This window comes from Limulus polyphemus, unplaced genomic scaffold (genome assembly GCF_000517525.1).
Source record: "Limulus polyphemus unplaced genomic scaffold, Limulus_polyphemus-2.1.2 Scaffold1257, whole genome shotgun sequence".
Classification (NCBI taxonomy): domain Eukaryota; kingdom Metazoa; phylum Arthropoda; class Merostomata; order Xiphosura; family Limulidae; genus Limulus; species Limulus polyphemus.
In genome coordinates, this window is record NW_013666867.1 from 168,851 (window position 1) to 188,575 (window position 19,725).

The 19,725-nt window shown below is 35.1% G+C and overlaps 1 protein-coding gene across 3 annotated transcripts in view; it reads right to left on the bottom strand.

Annotated features, from left to right (window-relative positions):
* Positions 1-19,725, bottom strand: part of LOC106462813 (growth factor receptor-bound protein 14-like) — a 55,766-nt gene that overhangs the window by 33,965 nt on the left and 2,076 nt on the right. For 2 of the 3 annotated variants that reach the window (XM_013922773.2, XM_022390182.1), the window contains exon 2: positions 11,474-11,576. The exons of the other annotated variant lie outside the window; for it this stretch is intronic. In XM_013922773.2, the coding sequence (XP_013778227.1) occupies positions 11,474-11,520 (47 nt within the window). In that variant the 5' untranslated portion in view covers positions 11,521-11,576. The remainder of the gene's footprint in view (positions 1-11,473; positions 11,577-19,725) is intronic. 3 annotated transcript variants of the gene reach the window in all.

Sequence of the window (19,725 nt, forward strand, 5' to 3'; positions counted from 1 at the left end):
ATACCCGTGGTGGGCAGAGCACAGATAGCCCATTGTGTAGCTTTGTGCTTAATTACAAACAAACAAACAAATGTTTAAAATTAAACATATTTTCAGCAGATACGAACAAAATTATTTCACATACAAAACGTTTATAATATAAAAGAAACGATTTGACTGAATAGGTCTATTAACATGGTCAGTAACAGAAATTAAACTACAGGGGCACTCAGTAGAGCGCATGCCTCCGACACGCGGCATTAATCATACTCTACCCTAAAAAAATGCGAAAATGTGTGCGTATGTCCGTCGTTATCAACGGACCGGACCACGTTTTGGCAGGACAATGAGAAGTAACATTCTCCATGTGCCCACCAAGTTTCATCAAAACACGGATCATTTTTCACTAAGTTATAGAGCAAAAATAGTGTGGAAAATCGGTTCCCATGTTAACAGATAGGGATTATGTGGATATTCGTGATCTTAACCCTAAGCACTTCTAAGTTGGGTCATAGTACAAATGTATACAAACTTTCGTCCAAATACATTCAATCGTTTTCGAGAAATCCTGCTGACAAACACACATACAAGGGTAAAAATAACCTCCGTCACTTTCGAATGCGAAGGTAACAACTTAAAATGTTAACTGTATATTGTTCCAATAGTTAATAGTTATGATTAACATTTGTTTAATAGATGATACTGCTTTTTTTACATTGGAGAGAGAGAGCGGGAAAAATTATCTAACGATAAACAGCTTGGAGTTATACAAAAAATAACAAAATAGCTGAAAAACAGGAAATGTGAAGGCGACAGTAATAGTGTTGCTGTTACTTTGTAAGCAGTGTAAGAAGTAATTAACTCCATGAAAAGCATGATTACTATTAGTTTACAATGTGGGGGGCATATTATTGTTATGCAACCGGTAGGGTCGTAATGTTTTGTGAAAAATTATTACCTTACGCAAACTCATCTTTTTAAAAATCTCTATCGAAATACAATTTTTGAAACTGTTTCAAACGAACAACAAGAGGGAATTCTCAATATCCGCGGCACTCGAAATTGTTTTAAGCATAATTAAAATAAATTAACCTATGAGACCTTTCCCCCTTTTTATTAGCTATATTCGTGTACGTCAGCAATAGCAAGCATGGGGCGCTTGTATACCCGATTTTATTACTCATCACGATCTATACGAGCCTACCCTCAAATTGAAATTCTTTCAGGCGGTATTAGAGTAAATTAATCTGCGAGATCTTGGGCCTGATCAAATATCTCAGTCGAAAGGGCTTGACTTCCTGAGTGCAAAACAGTAATTAGATCTCAAATCGGTCAAGAGATGATGGAGCTATGAGCTAAAAGTCTATACTTGAAAAAAAGATCCATTCTATGAGCCGCTATGCCGCGGTTAAAAAGAGATAATTTTATAAGTTGTATTAAGGACATTTTGGTCGGGCAAAGAATATGCTATTTCCTTTAAAAGTTAAATATGTTCGATAACTAAGCTTTAGTAACTCGTCCATAGATGTTCATATAGACGTTCGCAAAATGTCTGAACATTTATTCTTGCTCAATATAAAAACTAGACACCACTTTTGAAATAAATTACCCGTCATCCCCTTATTCAAGCTATCCTAGTCAACAGTACATAATATATCATTCCTAATTTTGACTTTTAGCCATTGAACAAGTATGCTATAAATAAAAGTATGTTTGATCTGATTGTACTGTCATGTGTAGTATTTCAGGATACCATACGTTTCCTATTCACTTTTTTACTTGACATGTTTTTCAAAATTTCAGTAAACTTCAGGTTTTGTTCTTAATACAGAACGTCACTCAAGAGAACTACTAAATTTCTCACTCTTAGTTATTCACAGGACAGGATGAGCCACCAAGTACATCATATGTGTTCTCCATTAGGGAAGATTGCAGTATCACGAGATAGCACTATAGATGGCAACAGTGGTCTTTTCTGGGGGCAAGTCAGGTGTTGTCTCAAGGGCATGACAACTTTTATTGAGAGTGTCCCTCAGTCACGTAGATAGCACGAGTGCCTGGAGAGGAGAAGCTTAACTATATGTTTGTTTCAGATAATTTTCCTGCTTAGATTTTTACTTACGAATTGATACGTATAGTCTGAGACACATTTCTGAGCCAGATCTTTGTTAGAAAGCTGTTAGTCTAACACCATAAATTTAATTTACCTCCAATATTTGTGGACTAGAAGTAGACTGGCCAGAGAACACGAATAGAAATCTCTCTCTCTCTTTTCTTCTAAAGCACTTGTCAACTTGATCTGTGATTGTTTTGTTATAATAAATATTACGATTGTTTGGAAACTCGTATAGAGTCTCTTTCTTGTAATTAAGACTCAGTCAAGGGCAGAAAAAAATTCAGGCACTGCTTCATGATACAGTATCTGTCAAAACCTTCTATTATCTTGCAGATCTCAGACTACGGTGTGAGAGAATTCAGAGAACCTGAGAATGCCATACGTGTTAATTACCAAAAAATTAAGGTTAAAAGTATTATTGCAGGAAAACCTTGATTCAGCATATTTTGTTTGTTAAGATGGTTGGTACTACCTCGTTAAATGCCACCACTACAAGATATTTGTTTTTCAAGAAGATTTCTATTTGAATTCGTTTAACAGGTATATATATATATATGTGTGTGTGTGTTATTGGGAAATAATGAAAGAATAATCTCAGTATTTTTTGTTGACTATGTTATTATAACGGGTTAAAAATAATAATACAAACTTATCATAGCTTGTACAGTTATTTCTAACTACTGTGTGAATGTGTATGCTAATTAATACCTTCTGTAATACCTTGAATTACTTTTCTCCATCTTCCATTTTATTATTATACCATTAGATGATGATTATGTAACTTTCTATTCATTATTTTTTAAAACTTTACCAATAATAAGGATTGTACTTTTCAAAATTGTACCCATTCTAGTCTTGAGTTCGACACGTGTAAGGTTCATTAAAACATCACCACCCATACTTGACATCCAGCTTTCTAAAGTGATAATATAGAATCCACGAATTCACTTATAACTTTATTTATGTCGTGTCATGAAAATGATTTCGACAAACAGTTCATTATTTATGTTATTTGTTATAAGTGAAGATAAAATGTTGTAGTAAAAATGGTTTGTTAGTTTTAGATTTTATTGTAACTATTTTAAACCACACGTACACAACACATATACATAAATATAATTGCAATCTCGAAAGAAGAGTACGTTCCTGGAAATGTACTAAAACGAGCTGATATGAACTAAAACTGATTATAAATCAAATAAATACAAATGAAAGGTCATTCATTTGAGTTGCATTAGTATATAATAAAACTAATTATAAAAGGATTTCGCTTCATCTCGTTCCCTCATGATTAATTTTCTAAACGTACATTTACTATGCGTGATAATGCACGTGCATGCTACCTCTTTGGCAAATATTTCAACAAGTACTCAAACTATATGAATAATTTAACACTTATATATATATCATCATTAGCGCAACCGCTCATAACCAGTTAACCAATCACACGCACAAAAAAAGAACTAATACGTGTCTAGTCTTCATCCCAATGAACTTGTCTATACCAAACTCCACCTACGCCAATATTTAGTGAAATAAAAACTTCAATGTGTGTAAGTCTATTCTGATGGGGGTTCGGATCCCCGTCACACCAAAGCTACACGAGAGTTATCTCCGTTAGACGTCTCAAATTTAGCAGTGATAAACTAGATGGAAGGCAATACTCTTGAGCTACTCGTTTAGTGGGATTGATTGCCACATTATAACGCCCCTACGGCTGAAAGGGCGAGCATGTTTGGCAACAGAGATTCGAACCCGCGCCCCTCAGATTGCGAGTCGAGCACCCTAACCAGCAGGCCGTGCCAAAGTCATCTTGGATAGCATGAGGAATCTGTCCTTTATTTAGGTTTCCAATTCAGCACAGGCCCGGCATGGCCAGGTGGTTAGGGCACTAGACTCGCAATCTGCGTGTTCGAATCCCCGTCCCACCAAACATGCTCGCCCTTTCAGCCGTGGGGGGCGTTATGATGTGACGGTCAATCCCACTATTCGTTGGTAAAAGAGTAGTGCAAGAGTTGGCGGTGGGTGGTGATGACTAGCTGCCTTTCCTCTAGTCTTACACTGCTAAATTAGGGACGGCTAGCGCAGATAGCCCTCGTGTAGCTTTGCGTGAAATTCAAAAACAAACTATTCTGATGTGGCGATCAGTTACATACGAACTCTGCCGCCCATGGATCGTCACAAAAATTTAAATATGTGTAATTCTAGAGCTTATACTGCTGATTGAATTGTGTGACACACTCTGCCACTGCCTATACCTAGGCTTACGTATGGCTCTGAAGGACAACACCCATCTACTATAATCTTCATCATATACATCTTGAAAACACCAACAAAAAAAACATTCTGAACACCTACAAACCCTCCCCACATCCCGCCAGTATAAAAAAAAAGAAAAAGAAGAAGAAGAAGCAAATAAAAATCAAGAAATAAATAAAACTTGTTTGATAGTTTTAAAATACGAAAACCCTGATCTAAAAAAAATCCTAATGCCATCTCTCCACAACCCTCGCTTCAAGTGTTAAGGCAACGTGCTTACACGCAAAGGCTAATTTGGAGTAACTTAGTGTATCGTTCTAGTAAGTTATACCAACTTCACTTTGCAGCTTCACTCTCATAAATATAGTAATGCGTGCATTCGTGATCAGTGTAAAATGCATACGAAAAATCCAGAAATAGTTTGTTTATGTGTTTGTTTCTGGAATTTCGCGCAAAGCTACTCGAGAGCTAACTGCGCTAGACGTCTCTAATTTAGAAGTTATAGACTAGGGGGAAAGCAGTTGGTTGGGGGTGGGACAAAGTATAAATCGTGAGTATATATATATATATATATACTGAACGAATTAAGAGAGATATATGTTTCTGATTTTTCCAGAGGGTGAAGTGCCCTTTCCCCCCTGCGGACACTCATGCCCACCGCTAACTCTTGGGCTACTCTTTTTTTACTAACGGTTAAAAGGGGCGAGCATGATCGGTGATGGGATTCGGACTAGCGACATGCAAGTGGAGTGTCCTAACCACTAGCCCATACCAGGGTCCCATAAATAAAATACTAAAGCCATGTAATGGGTAAAATAAACACAGAAGCAATAATTAATTTGACCCACACAGCTCCCTAGATGGGGTTGTTTGTGCTGTTTAGGATAAAAATGGGATAGCAGTTACTGATAAGATTATTAAGTTGTTGCTGAGTTTATTTAAAGTTACCTGATAAAATTATTTCACAAACCTAGAAAGCTCAATTACCTTTTGATTTACTTATCATTTCGTTACCTTTCAAATATAAACTGAGTAAAAATACATACATTTCTTAAAAATTAGCTACAATATCTACAAATTCAAGGTTCATGTCAATTGGATTTTTAAAACTTAATAGAGCTTGACCTTCTTTTTATATGGTTCCTTATAGTCCAGGGTTTCTAACAAAGGCATTGTATTTGTCGAAACAAGTCTAACCCGAACCCAACCAGCATTAAAGAAAGTTTATTTTAGATAACCTATATTACTGTATCATTAGAAAGTAAGGTTTATATGTACGTTTTCACCTTCAATGATCATAAGTTGAAATACAGGAATATTTCAGACTAATAATCATATTATATTCTGCAAAAAAAAAAAAAAAAAAATGCACCGTTTTCTGTCTGACTTGTTTTATATCGGTAGTCGTTGAAATAACACGTCTCTGTCAAATCGCACAGAAACACACGCATTGGAATATAAGCCACTACCTGAAAAACGTCTGTGTTTGTGTACCTGCTTATAGCTAGCAAACCGCTAGTCCGATTGCCACCAAACCTGGCACGTACTCTAAGAAAAACGCATGTAACTCGCATGTAACATTCACTCTTTATTTATCAAATAATCTATTAATCTAATAAGGAACACAGTTCCTCGCGCGAACTGAGTAAGTTTATGGATAACACTTTTAAGATAATTTCTATTCCTCATATTCAACTAATTCAAAAACCTTCCTTCCGAAAGGGTTTTTCTATAGGTGGGATTTAATTTCCATTCAAATGAAAAACAAATACGGCGGCCTACAGCCCATAGATTTTCTCACTGTATAAAACGGTTTACGTCCGCCAGAAGATGGACGGAGGTTATGTTTTCACCCCTGTGTGTCTGTGTATGTTTGTCAGCAAGATTTATCGCAAACGGTTGGATGGATTTGGACACAAGTTGGTAGATATTTGGACTATGACCCAACTTATAGGAGGGTGAAGGTCACGAATATCCAAAAAAATCCCTATCTGTTAACATGGGGATCGATTTTTTACACTATTTTTGCTTTATAACTTAGTCAAAATGATCGGATTTTGATGAAATTTGGTGGACATATGTAGAATATTATTCGTCATTGTCCTGCCAAAAATGGTCCGTTTCCGATGATAACAGACATATGGACACATTTTCGCATTTTTTGTGGACCGAATATGATCAATTCTGTGTATCCCTCTAGTTTGTTATTGCAATAGTTCTATAAAGATCATAATTTATCACGCTAGCAATATCGCAGAATGCTCTTCTCTGTTGTTTGCGGTCCTTCGGTAGTTTGGCGGTAAGTTTAGGGACTTAAAACGCTAAAAACCGATGGGTACAACACAAATAACCCATTGTGTAATTTTGTGTCTAACAGTAAGCAAACAAACTATGTTTGCGATCAACACTTCGGGTCTCTTGGTGGGTCAGCTGTAAATTTGCAGACGTACAATGCTAAAATCCAAGGTCCGATTCCCTGTGTTGGACAGACAGAACGACAACTTTGTCACTGCCTATGTGATATCAACTTTACTTCATTAGTAAAACTTAGAATTGCACCTAATTTTTCTCTTGTCTTCAATGATCTTTATTAAGGTAGAATTATTCTTGCATTCTAGATATATCCAGAATTAATCAATATTGAATGATTCAAACACTACATCAAACAATTTCATCTATCGCTCCAGCCCCTTAATGTCAAAGGTAAACTTAAGGGCTTATAATGCTAAAAATTGTGGTTTGATATTCGCGGGGGGGGGGGGACACAGTGAAAGTAGCCAATTGTGTAGATTTGCGTTTAAATACAAACAAAAAACAAACTTATCGGTCAAACTTGTAGCGTGTAATCTATATATATAAAGCAGAAGTGGAGTCTCTGTGGCCACTTTTCACGCCAGCACTATTTGACCAATCTCAACCAAACTTGGAATGTACTCTTAGAGCAAAGAGGAGTTAGCATTTGGACGTGACCCCTATGTCATCCTCCGGGGGAAGGGGTCCTTAAGTGTTTCCCGGGCTATTCTACTTTTCTATACCAAACTTCGAAGGCTTGGTTTGGTTTGAATTTCGCGCAAAGCTACCCGAGGTCTATCTGCAGTAGCTGTCTTTAATTTAGCAGTGATAGACTAGAGGAAAGGCAACCAACCAACAACACCCACCGCTAACTCTCGAGCTATTCTTTTACCAACGAATACTAGGATTGACTTTCACGTTAACGCCCCCACGGCTAAAAAGGCGAGCATGTTCGGTGACAGGGATTTGCTCCCGCGATCAGCAGAGTGCAAGTCAAGCGCCCTAACCATTAGGCTAGGCCAGGCCACTTCGAAAGCACCCTTAAGACACTCCAGGGGGAATGGCATTAGGGCGTTCGGATCTGACTCCCTTTTCCCTCCTGGGGCTCCTATGTTTTTCCCGAGCTTTAAACGGGCACGTAAGCTAGTTACTAAGAATAAAGAAATGAAATAATTTAATATAAAACATATAAAGTTTTAAAATTATAATTAAAATGATGTGTATGTAGATACATAGAAAAAAATACGGTACAACAACTGAGTTTCAAAAAACGTAACCAGCCTATAAGATCTTATCATTTAATATATAAAACAACTCAGTCACTCCAAGAGCACAAAGTTTCCACGAATTCAAGATGATTCACGGTAATTCCGAGAATCAAATAAGCTAGTACACATAGGATTCTAGAAACCATAAATGATGATCTAATTTGTTTTTGAAGAGTTTTGTTTGAGCTTGGACAAAAACTAGGATTTGAAATACCAGGAAGGTCTTTAAACCCCGGTTTAATTTGAGATTCTTATAACGACGATCGCGAAAACAGATACCTACAGGTAAAAACAACAACAATAAAACAAAACAAGGAACAATAAAAGGGTAACGTATAACATTGAAATTAAGATGAAAAAACTTTAATATCGGCTTTCTCATGTAAGTCTATACATAGATTCCTTATGATTTGGTATGTGCACCTATCCTAACATAGTATGTTGGATCCAGGGCGTTGATGGCGCCCTATGCGAGATATAAATTTTGCACTCCTCAAAAAATCCAAACTACTTGCTCTTTGCCTACAAAAATGCAAACTTGCGCCCTCTACGGGTCTGCGCTCTGTGCGGGCGCACCGATCGCAGTGCCCTTGGTACTGCCCTGGCTGGATAATAGAAGCTTTAAATGTGACATTGACGGAGGCGGCTTGTATTCTTGGATAGTTCAGTGGTAAAGCACTGGCCCTATTAGCCAGAGGTCCTAGGTTAAAGTTCCAGTTCCGGATTTTCATTTCATTTATCGGCTTTTTTCATTTAAAATGTAATGGAAGTTAGAAATAAATGTAACACTGTGTACCTATTATATTGTGGATCATAGTTGTAGTAAAAAAACTTTATAAGTTAGCCAGGGATCCTGGGTTGAAGTTCCGATCTTGAAGTCTCTTTTCACTTATCGGCTTTTCCACTTAAACTAAAACAAAACAAGAAGCCAGACATACATGCATTTTTTATTTATTTTGTGAGCTAAATAGTATTGAAAACAACAACAAAAACAGAACGCTTTATCTATAAAAATGCTAGTTTTTAATAATTACTTAATTGGAATACTGACGGACATTTGTTGATTTGGGTTTGATAAAAGAATATCGAAATAACTTTATTTACTCTAAAGCAGAAGTCGGCGCTCTAAAGCACAGCAAAAACTTGTATGGAAATATAAAATTAAACGTTGATATCTAGCATGAATTGTTTTTATTTGAAATTAGTGCGTTCAGGCAAAGTTTTCGCTACTCCTACCAAACATTTCATAGCTAAATTGGTTTATTTTAATAGTATTTTCTGAAGTATTCTAAGTTTTTAACATAGATTCAGAATGAATTTATTCTTGATGTATTATATATGTATAGGTGTGTGTGTATTATTTTATATTAAATATGCCACGTAATATTCTGACTGCATCATCTAAGGCACAAAACAAAGCCCGCTAAATAGAACTGTTTAAAAAACATATATACCTTATATTATTCGTCTCGTTGTATTACAATACTTAAACATAAACACTCAGTTTTCGAATGGACTAAATATAAGTATAGATCCATTATACTAGTAGTCTAAATTATTATACCAGTGGTTTTTCAAATATTACGTATATAATTGATACTTAAAACCGTCGGTACTTGCAGAAACTCCATAAGACAAATGTACTAGCGAAACTATTGTCGTGAATAAATGATGTAGTTGTGAAACGTTCAATTATCTTTTTTTTTTTACCTAAAATTTGGTATTATTTATACATTCTAAAATTCAAATTCAAATATTTAAGAAAATATTTCAGCTCAGGGATGCATACATTTGCTGGCATGGGAATGCTTACGGAATAAATCCTAATGTTATGTAAATGAATGAATGTTAGGTGTCTGGTCAACTTTATATCAAAATTATAATTTCACAATTTAATTTTCAGAACAATAATAAGGTAAGTGTTTTCACTTGCATGCTATTATACTAGTTTATAAGGCTTTACAAGTGAGGGTCTGTCTGTGATTTAAACGGAAAAGAAAAAAAGAATAACAGTCTGAAGGTTGCTTATATAAGCGACAGCGGCATGTACACCGACAAAGTTAATACAAGAACAAAAGGTGTTAAACCTTTAGCTAAATGCCAAAAGGTGACATAGTTTATGTTCTTTAATCAAGTTTATTTTTCCCTTTATCAAAGGGAAACCTTAGAGAAAAGAATGCATGTACACCGACAAAGTTAATACAAGAACAAAAGGTGTTAAACCTTTAGCTAAATGCCAAAAGGTGACATAGTTTATGTTCTTTAATCAAGTTTATTTTTCCCTTTATCAAAGGGAAACCTTTGATAGGTTTGTATTGTTTTGTATAAAGTAGGTCTCAAGTTAATAACAACTTATAGAAAAGAATACATGTACACCGACAAAGTTAATACAAGAACAAAAGGTGTTAAACCTTTAGCTAAATGCCAAAAGGTGACATAGTTTATGTTCTTTAATCAAGTTTATTTTTATTCTTTTCTATAAGTTGTTATTAACTTGAGACCTACTTTATACAAAACAATACAAACCTATCAAAGGTTTCCCTTAAGGAATTATTAAACAAAAAGAACTGGCTAGCTGAACAAGCACAATAATATAACCTTGTTTAGTACAACGTAAACAGAAAAAAATTACAAGATGCTCTATTACAACGCCTCACTAATAATAATGAATAATATCATACAATAAAGTTTAATATTGTTTGAAAATTCCACTCAGTACAAAAACAGTTTCTTGACAATGACAGACGTTTCTATTCTGCCTGTTAAGTTTCAGCTTTATAACTTTGCTTGTTTTCGTAGTGATGGTGAACAGAATTCGTGTACTTTCAACTTCATATATAAGTAATATTATTTTTTACTAAGATATATAAATAAATAAATTATAGTGCAACTACGTACTTTTACAACTAAAGGTCATGGTTTTATCTGATGTAACTTAAATTTTCAATCTAAAAGGCGTCCCATGCGCGCATGGGTTAAACGACCTTTATTTTGATCTAGTGACAAAAGGGGTGGAAGCCAGCCAAGTACCCCGCTACCACAAGAGGGTTGTCCGACTCTTTAAGCCGAATAACGGGATTGAATGCCATTCTTATAGCCAGCCCACAGTTTTTAAAAGTGCATAGCATCTTCAGGGCATTACGTCTCTAATCTCGGACCCTCGGTACGCAGCCCGACAAGCCGGCCTTTTTCTGGTTAATATTAGGATTAGTTACACAAAGGTAATAATAACTCTTTTATGTGTCGAGGGGAACTATTTCGGATTACACTAATACTTTTTTCCCCTCGTTTTATATCAGAATGGACGCATTACAATATAAATGAGCGATTTAAAATAAACTTTCTGGATAAATTCTGTGCTATTAATTGAAAGGAGTAACCACAAGGAAATGTTGTTCGATGCAGTTAACGTGAATCGACTCTAGTGGTAGATCTAGTTTTGGATAAAACTGTTTTCTTACACTTTCGTATTTGTATTGACATTTTAATTTTCTCATTCTATATACATTACCTTACTCTTTTGATAAGCTACATGCATATATTTAAAAAAAATGCTTACGCTGTTGGAGTTCCCAGAAAAGTGTGGGTCAAATGCAGACAATTCATATTTCCTTCCTCTTAAACCAAGTCATTTGAGTCTTGCTTTCAGCTTTGGTGTTCGTCTGAAAGTAATGCATACAATACCAGCTGAACAAAATTTGAAGAAAACCACCAGAACCAGATTGCTGTACCATCATATGCCTTAAGTACATTTCCGATGAAAATTGTTAGATAACGTTGTCCGACATATTATATAGCAAGGTTTAGTTAAGAATATGCGATAAGGAAAGGCAAATTTGACACCAATTGATATTTTAATTATAATAAATAGCATCTTATTGCTGTTTCGTAATTCCTTTTATTTGTAACCACAATATGTCGGTTAGTGGCCACCAAATAATGATATCACAGATTAATCTAAGTAGTTTATTTACTACCACTAGTTGCGTATAAAACTTGAAAGTGTATATTTAAAAATTGCAATTCAAACTTACTTTAATTACAACATAACTGCAATTTAAAAAAAAGTATATTGTAAAAATTATATTTGTTTAAACAAATCTTTGTTTCCATGAGAACTTTCTTAAATAATCCAAACTTTTAAGTTCCGTTTTTAACGTCTGGAGAAAAAGAAAGAATGGGAACGTTTTTCTCAATTTTCGGCTGCTACACTCTTTTAAAATAAGGTACATGCCATATTAGACATTTCTGCATAAACTGTATGAAAGATGAATAGGAAAAAATTACGAATTATCGTAACAAAATAATGTATTTTATTTTCCAAAACAAATAGTTCCAGAACGAAATATGGTAGGCCTATAATATCGTGTATATTTAAGTATTACGATACAAAGTCTAATAGATAAGAAGTATAATATTATATTATCACTACAGCGAGAAATTTTGGCTGGTTGTTTGCAATTAAGCACAAAGTTTCACAACGGGCTTTCTATGCTCTCCCTACTACGGGTATCGAAACCCGGTTTCTAGCATTGTAAGTCCGCAGACATTCCGCTGTGCCACTGGGGGCGTGGGTACAGACCTATGATTATTAGATTGACAAAAATATTTCTGTGCCACATTTTGATATCACAAGAAAAAAAAATATTATAATCTTTTTGGCTATTTGTTTCACTGCAGCGAGGAAACATATATAACATTTTATAAGTGTTTCCAGCATAGAGTTAACTGTACTTTCTATAACGATGTTCTAGATCCATAGCTGCCCTGGGAAGTAGTTCTTCATCGTGAAGTGTGTTCAGTCTGATGGCCAGGATTACATTCTGAATCCAACACCACAATTTCTGCGAAGGAGGGAGGAGGTCAATCTTTGACCACATAACTTGAGAAGTCTTCCATAGATCCTTCCCTAAAGGTGGACATATTTAAACAGAATAAATGCAAAATAGAACGTGACTGGATTAAAGTCAAGTGCCTTCACACGTATTTCGGAGAAGGGGATAGTATGAACACTGGTTTCATCTACCATGGTTTGTAAAAATGTTAATATTGTCTTAGACGTGTGGCTTGGCGTTTTACCCTGGTGTAGTAGCCATAGCTTCTCGACATCCTGGCCATACAGTCCAGAAATTCTACTTCGCATAATTGATGATGGGAGCTGTTGACTAGCTAGCGTTTCTTTAGTATATCAGTACGAAATTAGGGACTAGTACCGTAGTAGCTCTTGAGCAGCTTTGCGCGAATGTACGAGCAGCTTGTGCAGTTTTGATTTATAGGAGCAGCTTGTGCAGTCTTGGATTATAGGAGCAGCTTGTGCAGTCTTGGATTATAGGAGCAGCTTGTGCAGTCTTGGATTATAGGAGCAGCTTGTGCAGTCTTGATTTATAGGAGCAGCTTGTGCAGTCTTGATTTATAGGAGCAGCTTGTGCAGTCTTGATTTATAGGAGCAGCTTGTGCAGTCTTGGTTTTTTGAGGAGCAGCTTCTGCAGCTTTGGTTCATACTTTTCTTCAAAGGGCAAACTCTTTGTGAATTATGTTGTGCGACTTGTAAGGAATACTTTTGTGGTAGGTTTGGATTTTTCCTGTACAACCAGTATATGAACTGTGGCAATGGTGACGGCAGTCCTGCTGTGGTGTAATGCTATCTAAGTGATTTTTACATTGTTATATAGGTATGTTGATCTTTCTTTGCTGATACTGTTCACTATGCTATAAATATTCATCTTCGAAATTGGTGCGTCCTGGGTTTTGTATTTCTTTATTATTTTAGTATTAGAATATTATTCTTTATATGGGGCTTTAGTATTTTCAACTTGAAACACACCTTATGTGACATAGACTAAACAGCCAGGTCAGAGATCCCAAAAGCTCAGGTAAAGCAATTTCTAGCTTAGGACTGTTGACTAGGGAGCATGGAAAATACTCACCATCACCTGACACTTATATAGTCCCTCTTAACCAAATAGTGAGAATGACTGTCACTTTTATAACGCATTCATAAGTTAAAAGTGAGAAATGTGTTTGTCAGATATCTCGGGCACGAACTCTGATCTATTTGGTACATACAGAGGCACGCTATCCATTATGCCTCACCTGGCCCATAGGGTATTGGCATGTATACTCAGTTATAAGCCTATCTGTGACGGCATTACATTGTGAAATGATCTGATATTCGACATGAACCAAATATATATAAGCGCTAAACATATCGCTCGTTGCATCAAAATTCGCACCAGCGATGTCACGTCACTGCATTAACAGTATTAGTTTATGCTTATATTTGATAATTTTACACAGTATATAAAATAACAGTACTGTATGATTTCAGACAAGTAACTATACCAAACATTCATGATATAAAAACATAACCATCTAAGTAAAAAGTTGGAACAACAGACTTATTTTAAACAAATCTCGGTCTTTTTTAATATCAAGGAATGTTCTTTTTCTTCTTCTTTTCAGGGATCAGCCAAATTAATTTTAACACGCTAGATCAATTAGAAACAAAATAATTACTAGAGAAAACATATAATGTAAGTGACATACAGTATTAGTAATCGAGAAAAAAATCATCTTTAAAAATAATCGCTACGTTCTCTATCAAAAAGTTTCTGATGTATGTATGACATTTCACGATGTTCATCATGCAACTTTATTGACTGAAATTTATGCCTTTGAAGACCTTTCGTGGGAATTTCAGCTTTAGAAACCATATTTAACGTGTAAAAAAAAAGTAAATACGTTTGCTTGTCGTTAAGCGCAAAGCTACACAATGCGCTATCTGTGCTCTGCCCATCGCGGGTATTATCGAAACTCAATTTTTAGTGTTATAAGCCCTCAGATTTACCACTGAGGCATTTGGGAGGCAAGTAACTAAGAAGCAATCTTTCAAGGTGTGATGAGCATTTCTTATTTAACCGCTAATAATCTTCTGTGAGCAATACAGGTGCCTTGGTTTAACAAGAATATTAAAATATGAATTTGGCTAGTCTTATTCTTATATAATGAAGGCAAAAAACAAACATGTCAAATCAAAATAGTTTAATTTATTGTGGGTAATAGCCAGTGATATATATATTGTTTGCTATCTGCGCTAGCCGTCCCTAATTTAGCAGTGTAAGACTAGAGAGAAGGCAGCTAGTCATCACCACCCACCGCCAACTCTTGAGCTACTCTTTTACCAACGAATAGTGGGATTGACCGTCACATATAACGCCCCCACGGCTGAAAGGGCGAGCATGTTTGTTGTGACGGGGATTCGCAGATTGCGAGTCCAGCGCACTAACCACCTGGCCATGCCGGGCCATATATATATGATAAAGAGATGATGACTGCCTTAAAACCTACTGTTCACATATATATAAAGATTTAGCCCTTGGTTATCCCTGCTTTGAGATTATTGTACTGTACAAGCGTGCAAACTACTCCAAACAACTTCAACTAAATATTAAACAATCTATATACTACTAAAACTCTGATATTGTTTGTTCGTTTGTGTGTGTGCTTGTCTGTAATTATATACAGCAAAAACGGCGCATAAAAGCGCCATATTTGTAATGAAATGAGAATAGAAACAGAATAAAATAAGTTTCATTAAAATAGGGCCACGGGTTACCGAGTTAGCCGTTTTTCGGGTCACTTTTCGTACACTCCATTATTATAAAACTTCGTTTTCCACCTGATGAATCACTTTAAAATATCTTCTACACAACAATATATGCACAACAGAAATTAAATGATGGGATGAAAATGTGTTATAACGGTGTGTAAAAAGAACAACAATAAAATGGACTTACAATATTATTGACTATTTGCAAATAGTAACTATGGAGATGAGGTAATAAAATAAAAATCAAGTCGAGAAGAACAACAAAGTTTTATAAACGAAAACCTCTCGCCGAGCATTTGCTATTATATTATTTCCCAGTCAATGTTCCCATCTTCATTAAAAGACGTAAGATGACAAAAACAAGATCTTGAAGAATCTATCTATACACTATTAAAAGTCTGAGATTGTTTGTTTGTTTGCTTATTTTCTTAGTCAAAAAATCATTCATAACGATAGTTCGCGCTCTTTACAAAACTTCTTACTCTCACCAAAACCAGAAAAAAAACGTTGATTAGCTCTTTACGAAACTTCATTGGGCCACGGGTTACCGAGTTAGCATAGACTCTCCGTCCGAAGACTTAATTTGTATGTCGCTGTAATGGAGTATTGAAGCTATTGAAGTTATGTTAAGATTGAACGAAACTTATTAGTGGTAGCCTTATTTAGTGAACCTATACCCTGGTTACCTCGTTTCCAGATGGAGGTCCTTCTTGATTACCTTTAATATTTTTATCTGGAGAACGTGTATACCTTTTGAATCTCACCTGTTTCTTTGCTACGTATTATAATTTACCCGGGACGAGCCTCCAACTTATTACATAACTTGTTATTATTTCGAACAGTCTGAAACTGAGTTAAATGATAATTTAGATTTAGTAGATAAATAAATGCCGATATGTATCCAATTTATGATATTTGCCAACAAGATTGATACACACGGTTTCTTTTTTAATACAAATACGATTTAATATACAAATAATAACACAATTTACAGTTACAGTTATTACAAATAATGGTCTATATACTAAATATTTACAAACAATATCGAGTCTTCTTTCTAGTCTGAAACTTCCTTGATGTCTTATCGAGGGTACACGATGAACGAAAAAAATTTCAGTTAATGTGGATGCAATTCACTTAACGAGGAACTAGATAGCTCTGTTTTCTTCACTGACCACACGCCCAGTACAGGTCGAGTTTAAGTTATATAATGTCTTCGTAAAAGTACTAATGTCCGATGTGAATCCTTTCCGATTCATAAGCGTTATAACAATCACAGTTATAGCTTTCGAAGTTTATAGCACACTGATTACAGCGAACTACTAATAGACGCTCTCTGGCACGTGGCGTTGATTATATTTATAGGCATGTGGAGGCTTTCTGGAGATTTCAGTTTTATGTAACAATACTGGCGCTTTCAAAAGCATTTACGTACACATATATTGTTGCTTCTTACTTTCGAGAATCTTCTACAACTTTGGAGTATAGGCGGGAGTTTTGCAATACATATTTAACAGTATAAGCAATATATGTTTATAAATATAAATTTAATCCAAACAAACATTGATATTAAAATAAATATATAATAAGAAATTCGCTACAGGGATAAGTATGCACATTCTAAGGGAGTTTAGAACTCTCATCCGAAGGATCGATTGAAGGATTGTGACAATTAACAACATACTTCTAAAGTTGCAATTTTTCATCTTGTAATAAAGTTTCTTTTTATTATTTTAATTATACTAGCTTTTACAATTGTCCACAAATAACTGCAATTAATGTAACCAAGGAAAAAAAGTAAAACAGACGTTGTTGAAACTTCTCACCTAATATATTTTTGTCGCAACAATTGCTAGTTCAACAACAATCTTCAAAGGTCAGCTTGACGAATTCTCAACAGGTTCTCCACTATGCGGCTCCACCAATGGCTCAGTAGTAATTCTAAGGGCTTATAACTCTAAAAACCGGTATACGATACTGTTAGTGGCTAGAGCACACATAGCCGTTTTTGTACTTCTGTGCTTTTTACAGCAAACAAATTTATCCATGGAGCGTAGAAATCAGTTTAGATAAATTACCTTTGCAGTTGAACATATATGTAATTGAAGGGAATTTTTGTTATTCCAATTTCTGTTCCCACCTTACAGAAAACAAACATTGATTTCGAGGTGGTACTTGAAACCTGTGAACTTTTGACTTGTGATTTTAAGTCCTTCTTATTATCTTGTCATTAGTACCAAGAAATACGTTCAGCTTCATTGCAATGGTATTTATAAACGTGACTTTATCTTTCAGGGATTTCAAATTGAGTAATAGAGCGTTTCTTTTCTTGCAGTGTCTTTCTATAATATTAGGTTTTAATAAAGTACGTACTCTTTCATGACAGGTAATGTTTGTTTAGTCTTCTACTAAATTACAATTTTTAAAGAATGATATCTTTCTTTATAGTTTTGCAATAATATCATTGTATATTTATTTAGATATTTATTAATTAATACACGTATTTACAGTGAATTATTCTTGTTTTCTTTATTGTATATCTGAAAAAAATTGAACTTATCTAAGTTGAGTGACCATTTTATTAAACAGGGGTAAATTACATTATATCAAACTATATTTTCACATTGTTTGTTGTTACATAAGTAGTGTCATGTCACCGAAACTTCACTGCTTTTGGAAGAGTATGTAACATATTTTCTGAGGCCAAACATTCATATACTCATATCAAGAGATGTATTTAGATGGTGGGTTTAGAATTATTTACTTTTTGGTACTGAAAAACAAGGGGATATGGATTAAGCTGGAACCCAGGTGCACATAGACCTGCAACAAATCATTCTCCACTCCTTGTAATGAATGTGCTCTGTCTTGTGTGACGGATTTGTTATTTTATATCTATTGTAATATCGATGTTTGTTTAAGTTAAACTTATATTTAGAAATGTACATAACATATGCTGTTAAATCTCTATTGCGAAATTCTCGAGTGTAAGAATCAACAATACATGTGTGTATGTAAACATTAATGTATCGTCAGTATTGCTCCGTAAGCTGAAATTTCGAGAAACTCTTCTCACGCCTTTAAATATAACCAGCGCAACACGCCAAAAGACAGTATACATATTATTGGTTTGCTACAGTTGGTATACTGTAAACCTCGGAAGCTATAATCGTGACTAACGTTTATTAATCGGGAACTTGAGATATTTGACCAGGAACATTTATAAATTTCGAAAATTACAAACCATTTAACTTCAGCACTTCAGATATTTGACCAGGATCATTTCCTAAAGTTCGAACATTACAAATCATTCAACTTCAGTGGATTCTCATCGGACATTAGTATTTTTACGAAAACATTATATAGATTCATCGTGAAAAACTCGGCGTGTATGGATGGTAAATGACGAAAAACAAAGCCAGCTAGCTCCCGGTTAAGTAAATTATATCTACGTCAACTCCTCATCGTGAACCCTCGATAAGATATCAAAGAAGTTCCAGACTAAAAGAAAGACTTTATATTGCAAGTTTGTAAACTTTCGTTTATAAATCATTATTTCTAATAACTATTGTTGCAAATTGTATTGTTCTTTTTATATTAAAAATATATTTGTGTTAAAAAAGAAAAGTGTGTGTATCAATGTTGTTGGCAAATATCCTAAACTGACTAAATACAGCGTGGTCACAAGTAAATAGACACCACCTTTTCAGAAAAAATTAAATTTTTCAGTCATATTCCCATGAATTGATATATTTATAATTTAATTAATATCTAGTAGATCCTCCTTTCGCTTCGTGGAGTTCATTGATCCTTTAGAGCATCGTGAGAATCATCTCGTCAATTTAAGATTGTGAGATTTTCGCCTTCTCTGGCTTCAAAACTTGGAGTAGATCGCTCTTCGAAGTTGGTTTTTTTGGTTGTTTCTTGACTTGCCGGTCGAGTATGGCCCAAAGGTTTTCGATGGGGTTCATGTCAGGAGATTGTCTCGGCCAGTGCAACATCTGGATACCATTTTCTTCCTGCCACTTTTTGGGTGTTTCTAGCAGTGTGACACGGTGCTCCATCTTCCTGGAAAAACGTTGTGTTCTTGTACACGAAACCCGAGGAATAACGTGGCATGAGTCATTCCTCTAATATTTCGACATATTTCGCAAAATTTATGTTGCCAACGCACTCCAATAAACTCGATTTTCCACCAACCC